We start from the raw sequence: 12,198 nt of genomic DNA, 5'->3' as shown, positions 1-12,198 counted from the left end.
TGGGGAGAGGTGGAAAAGTGCAGATGGAGCACAGTATCAGTCATGATCATACTGAATGGGGGAGCAGGCTTGATGGGTTGTCGGGTCCTCTCTTGCTCCAATTCCTTGTGGTGTATTTAATTGGCCAGTTTTGACCAATCATTGCTGAGAGCATATGGAATCAAAAGGTAGACTGATGCATCATGTCCAGCTGCATGGAAATTCGATACAGTCCATATTCTGTGTAACTGAAGTCCTGGGAGAACAGAATAAAATGCTGCCATCTGAGAACATGAGGATCTCAAATATTTCCACAATAAAACACCTGGAACTGGGAGTTCAAACTCCCCAAACAAAATAACCAATACCTCATTCATTTTGCCCAAATGGAAAATTTGTATACATGCAGAGAATAGCATTACCTTCAGTTCAGAGACTAAAGATTATATATACACATTACTGAGTACAATGGCATCCATAATTACAGTTTCCATGGATACAGTCAGCATCTCTTTCAGTTTCATTCACTGACACGTTTCTATGTCGGAGTTGAGAAAACATCCTGTCGCCCAGAAAGCAGTAAAAATTATGTTTCCTCCATTCCCCAGTGTAAAGAGTCTGCAGCTACTTTGAGAATGATTCAACTACACACCGGAGGAAAAATGTAGCATAGCCTGTGGCTCAGCTGGAAACAGAGACTTTTGCTGCAAATTAATTCTTCCTCTCCTGTTGTGGCCCTGCCAGATGGATTAGCAACCCAGAGGTCACAAGCTCAAGGTCCACTCGACAAATGGTGAAAAAACAAGAATGTAACCTGTGCACAATGGGGTCTGGATTTGATTTTGTTGATGTTAAACGGAGTTCGATTTCCAAACTGAACAAAAACACATCAAACTCACACAGGGCAGGCAACCTAGAAGCTCAAAAAAAATCCGTTCAACGCAAAAAACACATTGTCCTTTATTTTATATAAAAAAGGCCACACACTCAATGCTGTGCAAAGATTATATACAATATTATAAAATAAGGGGGAAAAAGTTTCCAGAACTGACTGATTTACCTTCAGCAGCTGGATCATTCAGAGTGCAATCTTCTTAATAACTGGATCATCCTCAGACTCCACAAACTTTTTAATGTGAAAACAGCTGAGTGTTGTTAAAATCCAAACAGTTCATGACTACCAGAGGAAGGAACGCGCCATCCCTACTTGGCCTATACTGCTGCTGTCAAAGCCACAGATTTTGGCCACTGAGTTATCAAGAAATTTTATTTTACAATTCATTCGCGGGGTGTGGACGTTGGCAACAAGATCAGCTTTAATGGCCCATCCCTAATTGCTTTAAAAAGGCAATGATGAGTCTTCTCGAGCATCAGATACAACAGTGCGCCCATTTCAGAGAACACTTATGAAGGACATTGGTGTGCAACTGGATACACATAGGTTCAGGCCAGGCTAGACTGACAAGTTTCCTTCCCTAAAGGATGTTAGTGAACCAGGTGGGTCCTTAACCATAATCTGGCACCTTCATGGTTAATCCAAGGCTCAATCGGCCCTCTTAATGGAGATGTAAAAGATCCCATGACATTATTTCACAGAGCAGGTGAGTAATCCTCAGTGTTCCGGCCAATATCTCAACCATCATCACTAAAATAATCATCACATTGTTGTTTACTGAGCTTGCGGTGTGTAAACTGACCACCTCCTATGGTACATTACTTGCTTGACAGTGAAGTGGTTTGGAATGTCCTGTGTTCACCAAAGGTGCTACAGAAATGCAAGTTTTTTTCTTGTGATTGGGATTTTTTTTAAAATTCAAACTGCCACAGTGGACTTTGAGCTCTCATTCTCCAGATTATTCCAGATCGAGATTACTAACTCAGAATGAAGGAACAGCAGGTTCCCTTCCCGAAAAGGCAGTAGTTATTCTGTATGCTTTTGACAAAACTCCTGCAGTTTTGCGGATAATTTTTGTCTGGGACTCTGGGGCTTAAACTCATAACCGTCATGGAGTATTTATCCAACAGTATATGTGGACTGCGTCAATTTAGATCTTAAAAATTAACTCAAATTGTGGGCGGCACGGTATGGTGATTAGCACTGCTGTCTCATTGCGCCAGGGAACCAGGTTCGATTCCCAGCTCAGGTGACTGCCTGTGTAGAGTCTGCACTCCCCATGTCTGCGTGGGTTTCCTCTGGGTGCTCCAATTTCCTCCCACAGTCCAAAAGACGTGCTGGTTAGGTGCATTGGCCATGCTAAATTTTCCCTCAGCGTACCTGAACAGGCACCGGAATGTGGCGACTAGGGGACTTTCACAGTAACTTCATTGCAGTGTTAGTGTAAGCGTCCTTGTGGCACTAATAAATATCTTTTAAAAATTGCAGGCTGTTTTACATACTTCACAAGGTCAGTCATGGAAGAAAGGCCGAAATTCAAGTAAATAAAAAACAGTGGAAACCCTCAAGTCAGACAGCATCTGTGAAGAGATAAATTATTGACTGGACAAAGTAACACGATTTCTCTCTCTCCACAGGTGCTGCCTGATCTGCTGAGTGTTTCCAGCATTCTCTGTTCATCACTGACCAGTTTGAATAGGCTTTGCCTCTAAATAGCCTTAAATCTCCGAATTGTGTAGCACTACAGTTCAAATATTTGCATCTGTATAGTACCCATCATCTTAAAGTGTTTCAAAATGCTTTTTCAATTACTTTCCCAATACAGATTTTTTTTGTGGAGTCAGGAGTATTCAAACTGCAGCTCCAACCCTAGTCCCTCTGACCAATAAAGCCTTCAACTTGCAGGCAGCTTGTGCTAGTTTCCTATTTGCTGATTCGTGCCTGGAATTTTGGCAAGGATTGCTCTAATATTTTATTATTGGACAAATTCTACATCAGAAAACCAGGCAACTTGAGATAAGCGCAATATTAACAGAAGCACCAATTTAACCCCCGCTTTCTCTCCCCCAGCTCTGTATTATGTGGGAGAGTTTGGACCTTCCTACAAGAGGCAAACGTGGAAGCCACACACTGACCCTTTGCAACAGGTAAGAGATAATGTCTGATCTGTTTTTAGATGGTATTTGATTAATTTGTGGATAAGAGGACTCTACTTTTTCATTTGTTTTTAAAATAAGAGCAGCATGTGCAGTATTTCTTGCCTGGCCAAATTTCCCCCAGAGCATCAAGAGAAAGACAGTGTGACTGAACCAGGTATGGGCAGGAGCTTCCTTGGCAGAAAACAAAATCACTCATGAATCACGTCAGTTTTTACAATGACACAGCTCTTCATATTTATGATGGTAATAGTCCACAAACTAGCAAATATATTAATTGAAACCATTCCCAATATTCCCCATAGTGAAATCCAGACACTCATTCCCTGGATTTCTAGTCAATGTGACAACCAATAGGCAATCATTCCTCACCTTTCTTCAAATCCTGAAATGAGCACAAGCCAGCAAGGCTCGGAATACATGGCAACTTGCTCAGTCCTGCCTGGAGTCTCAGCCCAGATCAGATACATTACAATTTTATTTTTTAATTAATCCCATTATCTATACTGCCCATTCACAGCCACAGGTCATACAGGGTATGTGTACGCTGTAGCATGTATAGTGTGAAGAGCACTCTCACTACACAACACAATTTAGGATTGTCTCCACTTTGACAGCTGCTAAGAATGACAATAAAACATCGTACACACAGATTTCTGATTTTTTCTCATCTGTACCACTTCAAGTCAGACAAATTTAGAGATGCATCAAACAGTTAAAGCCAGTAGTCAAACTCAGGAGAGAAAGCGCCTTCATATTAGTCAGATTATAATCAAGGATGTCCAACAGAACCCCAGCAGATAACACAGTCTGCTTTTGTACTCAAGATAGCCTCGTGGTTCATCCCTCTCTGACTTGACACCGGGCAGAGTCAGTCCAGCTCGTTCTAAGTCTCTCCAAAGATATCAGAAGGTTAATGCCAGAAAGTGTGTTCAGGAAAAAGAATGGAAAATAAAATCTTCCATTCAATAATGGGAATAACTTGGACCATTAAATTGAATTGCATTGAGTATAGAAGTTGGGAAGTTATGTTGCAGTTGTACAGGACGTTGGTGAGGCTGCACCTGGAGTATTGTGTTCAGTTTCGGTCGCCTTGCTGTAGGTAAGATGTTATTAAACTGGAGAGGGTGCAGAAGAGATTTACAAGGATGTTCCCAGGACTCAAGGGACTGAGTTATAGGGAGAGATTGGACAGGCTAGAACTTTTTTCTTTGGAATGTAGGAGACTGAGGGGTGATCTTATAGAGGTGTATAAGATCATGAGAGGCAGGGATAGATGAACGTACTCAGTCTTTTTCCCAGGATTGGAGAATTGAGAACGAGAGGGCACAGGTTTAAGTTAAGAGGGGAAAGAATTAATGGGAACCTGAGGAGCAACGTTTTTACTCAGAGGTGAAATGAGCTGCCGGAGGAAGTGGTTGAGGCAGGGACATTGACAACATTTAAAATGCATTTGGACAGATACATGGATAGGAAAGGTTTAGAGGGACATGGGCCAAATGGGGTTAACTTAGATGGGCTTTTTGGTTAGCATGGACCAGTTGGGCCGAAGGGCCTGTCTCCGTGCCGTAGATTCTATGAATACTCAGGCTCAGTGACATTGCATTTTAAAATGAGGTGGGACAAAGCAGAGGAAAACAGCAGTAAATATACATCATTCCAATTTGAACATGACAGGATTTTGAAGGAGGGGGGGGTTGAAGTAAATATTTTGTGCAACAATTGTTCTGAAATCCAGAGATTCTCCTGCACAGCTCGTCTGGTTCTTTTCATCCAGCTGGCTGCAGTGGCATTAGAATTTCATTAATTCATCTAAACTAAACACCGCTGGAGCCTGATAAAGGCACAAGCTTCCCATAATCCTGATGTACACAACTCATTGAGCATGTTAATAGATGGATCAGCTGCTGAAATAAGCAGCAGCTTTTACTTTTCCCTCAGCATCGATGAAAGAAGAAGTTCCACTCTCAAGCTTCCAAATTTACAGCCGACCATGGCTACTCAATATTGCACCAGTTCATGAATCTTCACCTACAATGTACAGATTTACATACCCTGAAATGAGTGAACTGTTTCCATGGTAACAGCATTCACATGCAGCCAATAGGTAATCAATGTGAGAAGCATTACCATTAGAATTGGAGTACCAAGATACAGTACATCCTGGTCTCTCCCAAACACGGTCTCCTCCACTGTGCCTCCTTCCACCATTTGTGCTCGGTACGTCACAACAGCACCAATGTATCTAATACAGCGTTAGAGCTTACACATGAGCAAGGAGGATTAGGCCCTACAGCCCCGGAAACCTCCTCTGCCATTTAATACAATCATGGCCGATTTGATAGTAACGTCAAATCTGCATCCTGCCTCAACCTGATAACCCATCACCCTTGCTTACCAATGATCTATTTAGCTCCGCCTTAAATATATTCAAAACTCTGTTTCCATCGCCTTTTGAGGAACTGCACACAGTACTCCAGCTGTGGCCTAACCAACACTCTGTACAACTCCAACATTACCTCCTTGCTCTTGTATTCTATACAACGACTGATAAAAGCAAGTGTCCCATATGCCTTCTTAACTATCCTATTCATGTGCTCTGCTGACTTCAGGGACCTGTGAATAATTACCCCAAGATCCTTCTGTTCCTCTGAGCTCCAGCGTCCTGCCATTCTTTAATACTCCCTCGTCTTGTTTCATCTTCCAAAGTGCACTACCTTGCACTTATCAGGGTTTAAATAGATAGAAAACATAGAACCAAGAAGCAGGAGGTGGCCATTCGAGCCTGCTCCGCCATTCATTTTGATCACGGCTGATCGTCGAATTCAATATCCTGATCTTCCCTTCCCCCCCCATATCCCTTTCGCCCCAAGAGCTATATTTAATTTCTTCTTGAAATTACATAACATTTTGGCCTCAACAACATTCTGTGGTTGCCAATTGCATACATTCACCACCCTCTGGGTGAAGAAATTTCTCCTCACCTCAGTTCTAAAAGGTTTACCCCTTATCCTCAAACTATGGCCCCGAGTTCTGGACTCCCCCACCATCAGGAACATTCTTTCTGAAACTACCCTATCTAACCCTGTTAGAAATTTTATAAGTTTCTATAAGATCCCCTCTCACTTTTCTGAACTCCCGTGAATATAATCCAAACCGACTTAGTCTCTCCTCATATGACAGACCTGCCACCCCAGGAATCAGCTTGTACTCCCTCTATAGCAAGGACATCCTTCCTCAGATAAGGACACCAAAACTGCACACAATACTCCAGGTGTGGTCTCACCAACGCCCTATACAATTGCAGCAAATCCCTATCCCTGTACTCAAATCCTCTCACTATGAAGGCCAATAAACCATTTGCCTTCTTTCCCGCCTGCTGCACCTGCGCGCTTACTTTCAGCGCAAGGACACCAAAGTCTCGCTGAGTATCCACCTCTCTCAATTTATACCCATTCAAGTAATAATGTCTTCCTATTATTGCTACAGAAGTGGATAACCTCACATTTATCCAGATTATAATACATCCCTCAGTGACATCAAAAAACACATCAGTTTCCACACATGTTACTGACACCCACCTTGACATCATCACTACTTTTAAATATTCATTTTTAAGGTCTTCATTCTGTATTGCTGATTAGACCAGGATTTATTGCCTCCCCCTAACTGCCTTGAGGGGGTGGTGCTGAGCAACCTTCCTAAAACGCATGCGGTGTAGGTACACATCGCTGTTAGGGAGTGCGTTCCAGCATTTTGACCCAGCCACAGTGAAGGGACTGAGATATATTTCCAAGTCAGAATGGTGTCGGGCTTGGAGGGGAACTTGCAGGTGATAACGTTCCAATACACCTACTGCCCTTGTTCTTCCTGGTAGGTGTTGTTGAAGGAGTCTTGGCATGTTGTTGCAGTGCATCTTATCGATGATACACACTGCTCCCTCAGCTCCGTACTGTCTTTAAATGATCAGAGCAAGCAGAAATTTCCTCCCATTAAAGGCTGAAAGGGACCAAAGGCATTGTCTTGTGTCCCTGCAACAAATCTGTTCCCTCGCCAATGACTGCATCTCTCTCTTGGGCAGAACCAGAGGCTGGACCAGAATGTTCAGAACTTCAGTTTCACATTTCATCCCAAAATGAGCTTCAGACAATATATCAGTGCCATCAATAAGATCATCTGTTTTACCTCTAATTTTACCAGATGCTGCCCCTGCCTTAGCTCAGCTGTTCAAACCATCAGTCATGCCCACATCTTCATTCATTGTCAGTGGATAGGCCAGCATTTATTGGTCATCCCCAAGTTCCCTCAAGAAGGTAGTGGTGAGCTGTCTCCTTGAACCACTGCAGTCTGTGTGGTGTTGGTATCTTTAGACTTGACTACTCAAGACACATCAGGCTGGTCTCCCACAGTGTACCTTCCATAAATTTGTCAGCCAAAACTCTCCTGCCCATTTCCTTACTCACATCAAATCTCATTCACCAATCAGCTTTGCTGATTTACACTGGTTCAGATTTTAAAGTTCGCATCCTTGTTTTCAATTTTTTTTCGTGGCCTCACTACTACCCGGAAGCACCGCCAGACACAATCCTCCAAGATATCTGCACCCTTCCATTTCTGCTCTCAAACATCCCCGGTTTTAATGATGCACAACATTCAGAACCATCTGCAACTCCTCAGATGCTGAAGCAGTCTGTGTCCACATGCTGCAAGACCTGGACAACATTCAGGCTTGGGTTGACAGTGGCAAGCAACATTTGTGCCACACAGATGCCAGGAAATGACCATCACCAACATGAGAGAATGATGTAACCTTTCATTCCTTGTTCCTCAGTTTCAAAATACTGGGCCTCATGTGCTCTTCCTTCCCCTTCATCATCATAGAGCTTGAATCAAGGTTCAGAATCCGAGCTATATCTCTCTCACATCTTCCTTCCAAGAACAACAGCACCCTCCAAACACTCTCCCCAGTACTCCTTTTAAATTAATTCCAGCACATATCTACTTCCACTGGGAGTAAAACTAATATCACATCTATCTATTTCTCCAGCTCCAGTTCTACCTGACATCTGACGGGGAGCAGCACTGGATGGGAATGTAAAGGAGGATTGCAACAGCATCCAGTACAGCTTAACTCTTCCAAAAATCAGCAAAATCCCTCCAATCAAGGTTCTGGATTTTCTTCACTTGCATCTCTAAACGCTGGCAGTTCTGGATTCACAATTTCTCATTACAAAGATACTATCAAAAATTTAAATTAAACAAAGACCTGACAGTAGCTTAAATTTGAATCTTCCAGTAAACACACTGCTGTCTGTCTCTCTAATTGCTAACACTTACCTTGGGTTTCACACGCTGGACTAGGCCCCCACCCTGTGCTTCCTGAACAAGGTCAATCAACTTCTTGTCTGCAACAAAATAATAATACGACTCTCCACTCTCGTCTTCGATACCCTCTGCAGCGTCACTCAGATCTTCCTCTTCTCTCTCATCCATTTCTTCATTCTCTCCTTCCTCCCAGCCATCATGAACTCCACTCACCTCATCCACTGCACCATCAGAGAAGCTCTGAACAGGGAACAAACAGAAAGAGCAGTCAGTGTTGCTGTAATCAAAGTCTTTTGTACATTTAACCATTGATTATGAACTATAAGTGATCATACCTACCAACCGTGCATGCTGATCAATAATTTATTCTCCAGCTACATGCTTTACTACACCATTAGGTCTCAACAATGCTTTAAAGAACTAAAATTTTAGGTGACTGTCACTAACCAGAGACAGTTGTAGTGGAGTCAAGCTCCTATCCAGCCAACAGGCCCATGGAGTATTTCACCAGTACAACAACGGAATACTGCAGTATCCGAGGTGTCATTTTTCAGTCTGGAGCTTTTACTTATCAGTTCAGGCACAGGTCAAATAAAAACATCTCACAGCAATAATGGAAAAGCAGGAGCAACTTCCTGATGTTGACACAGGATTCCTTCTTCTTCCAATAACATAGGAGGAAGCCAGTCAGCTTCTTGAGCCTATTCATCTACTCCATGAGACCATGGCTGAACTGTATCTCATCACCATCCATCAATTAACTGGCCATGCTCTTATTTGCTATTTGTGGGACACAGGCATGCAGATTGGCCTTTTTTGAAAATTCTTTCACAGGGTGCAGGCGTTGCTGCCAATCCCCAAGTGCCCTTGAGAAGACGGTGGTGAGCCACTTTCTTCAACTCCTGCTGTTATGGAAGAAGTTCCAGGATTCCAGTGTTTCTCTGAATGGAGATCTGTAACTAGTGGTGTTCCGCAGGGATCAGTGCTGGGACCTCTGCTGTTTGTAATATATATAAATGACTTGGAAGAAAACGTAGCTGGTCTGATTAGCAAGTTTGCAGATGACACTAAGACTGGTGGAGTTGCAGACAGTGACGAAGATTGTCAGAGGATATGGATAAACCGGAAAATTGGGCAAAGAAATGGCAGGTGGAATTTAATCCGGACAAATGCGAGGTGATGCATTTTGGTAGATCCAATTCAGGTGGGAGCTGTAAAATAAATGGCAGAACCATCAGGAGCATAGAGAGATCTGGGAGTACAGGTCCACAGACCTTAAAAGTGGAGGCGCTGGTGGAAAAGGTAGTGAAGAAAGCATACGGCACGCTTGTCTTCATCGGACGGGGCATCGAGTATAAAAGATGGCAAATTATGTTACAGTTGCATAAAACGTTGAATAGGCCACATTTGGAATTCTGTGTCCCAATTCCAGTCACCACACTACCAGAAGGATGTAGAGGCTTTGGAGAGAGTACAGAAAAGGTTTACCAGGATGTTGCCGGGTATGGAGGGCATTAGCTATGAGGAGAGATTGAATAAACTGGGATTGTTCTCCCTGGAAAGATGGAGGCCGAGGGGGTGACCTGATGGAAGTTTATAAAATTATGAGGGGAATAGATAGGGTGAACAGTTGGAAGTTTTTTCCCAGGGATGAAATGTTAATTACAAGGGGGCACAAGTTCAAGATAAGGGGGGAAAGGTTCAGTGGAGATGTGCGGGGGAAGTTTTTTACACAGAGGGTGGTGGGGCCTGGAATGCACTGCCAAGTGAGTTGGTTGAGGCAGTTATATAAGCTACATTTAAGACTTAACTTCATATCAACAAATGGGGAATAGAGGGATATAAGCGGTTGGTCTAGATAGGTAAACGTGATTGGTGCAGACTTGGAGGGCTGAAGGGCCTGTTTTTGTGCTGTACTATTCTTTGTTCATTCTTTGATTTTGACCCCGTGACAGTGAAGGCACAGGAATATACTTCCCAGTCAGGATGTGCGTGGCTCAGAGGGGAACCTCCAGTTGATGTGCTTGTTGCCCTTGTCCTTTTAGGTGGTAGATGTCACTGGTTTGGAAGGTGCTATTGAAAGGAATGTTAGTGAGTTGCTGCAGTGCATCTTCCAGATGGCAAGTACAGGTACCAATGTACATTGGTGGTGCAGTGAATGTTGAAGGTGGTGGATGGGGTGCCAATCAAGTGCACGGCATCGCGTTTCTTAGAGTGTTGTTGGAGCTGCACCCATCCAGGCAAGTGGAAGCTATTCCAACATACTCCTGATATATGCCTTGTCGATGGTGGGTCAGGAGGTGAGAATTTCAGACCTCTTGAGCTGCTCTTGCAGCCACTGTGTTTATATGGCTGGCCAACACACTTCCTGGTCAATGGCAAACCCCAGGATGCTGATGGGAGGGGGTGGGGGTGGATTCTGTGATGTTAATGCCACTGAACGTCAATAGGATTGGATGCCAGATTTTCTCTTGTTGGAGATGGTCGTTGTCTGGCAATTAACTGACAAGTAACATACATGCCACACATCAACCTAAGCCTGAATGTTTTCCAGGTCTTTCTGCACATGGCAAGAAGTCTCACAACACCAGGTTCAAGTCCAACAGGTTTATTTGGAATCACGAGTTTTCAGAGCCCTGCTCCTTCCTCAGGTGAGTCACCTGAGGAAGGAGTAACACTCCGAAAGCTTGTGATTCCAAATAAACCTGTTGGACTTTAACCTGGTGTTGTGAGACTTCTTACTGTGCCCACCCCAGTCCAACGCCAGCATTTCCACATGGGCACAGACCTCTTTAGTATCCGAGGTGTTGTGAATGATAAGGAACATTATGCAGTCGTCAGTGAATACCCCCACCTCTGACCTTATGGTGAAAAGAAGGTCATTGATGAAGCAGCTGAAGATGTTCAGGCTCGGACACTACAGAGAAACTCCGACATTGAAGCCCTGGAACTGCGATAATTGACCTCTAACAATGGCAGCTATCTTTCCTTTTGTTAGGTACGACTCCAACCAGTGAAGGGCTTTCCCTGATTCCCATGGACTCCAGCTTTGCTGGTGCTTCTTGATGCCACTCAGTCAAACGTTACCTTGATAATACAGGCAGTCACTCTCATCTCTGGAGTTCAGCACTTTTGTCCATGTTTGGACCAAGGCTATAACGAAGTCAGGAGCTGAGAGACCCTGGTGGAATGCAAACCTAGATTACTAAACAGCAATGCACTGATGGTTGTTCTTTTGGACACTATGGAAATGAAGACAAATTTCAAACTACAGAATCAGAACACAGAATTCATCACTTGATCCCCTCTGGCAAAACACAACAGCCTCCATTCATCCAAAGAGCCAATCACCACACTGTTCGTACTTCCAATTCCAAAAGCAAGGTCAGAGGGGAGGAACCAGACAAAGTGCAATCTAAAACAAGTCCTCAATAGCAGATCAGGCAGAAGAGACTTGTATGGTCCTGGAACTGGACCTAACCTCTGTCAAGGACCGTGTGCCGGCTGACGTGAAATGGCATTCTCAAGTTAAAAGCTAACCCGCACCAGGCATCTATCTAGAGGAAACCAAAACACCCCCCACACGGACAAGCCCAGCGGTGATAAGCAAGAAGTGATGAGGACAGGACCGCGAGATCTGGAAGTCCCCAGCTTTAGACCCTACATTCAGTCGTCTCATTCTTGGAATAGGAGCAGGAGAGCCTCTCGGCAGCTTTCTTCATGACTGAGCAGCCCTCTTCAGGATCCACTCTGCCCACCATGCATGTGGAAAAGGGTTAGAAAAAGTGCCCTAAAAACAGTTTGTTCCATCTGCAATCTGGCTGGAAAACCACAATCAGCAGG

At 43.8% G+C, this 12,198-nt stretch overlaps 1 protein-coding gene across 1 annotated transcript in view; it reads right to left on the bottom strand.

The window, feature by feature from the left end:
* LOC144499958 (F-box/WD repeat-containing protein 7-like) overlaps positions 1-12,198 on the bottom strand; it is a 231,951-nt gene that overhangs the window by 182,954 nt on the left and 36,799 nt on the right. Inside the window, exon 3 of the mRNA XM_078222687.1 lies at positions 8,368-8,595. Within this exon, the coding sequence (XP_078078813.1) occupies positions 8,368-8,595 (228 nt within the window). The remainder of the gene's footprint in view (positions 1-8,367; positions 8,596-12,198) is intronic.

Source organism: Mustelus asterias, chromosome 10, assembly GCF_964213995.1.
Source record: "Mustelus asterias chromosome 10, sMusAst1.hap1.1, whole genome shotgun sequence".
In the NCBI taxonomy this organism is placed as follows: domain Eukaryota; kingdom Metazoa; phylum Chordata; class Chondrichthyes; order Carcharhiniformes; family Triakidae; genus Mustelus; species Mustelus asterias.
The sequence above is the reverse complement of the archived record's forward strand: the minus strand, read 5'-3'. Positions and strand labels throughout refer to the sequence as shown.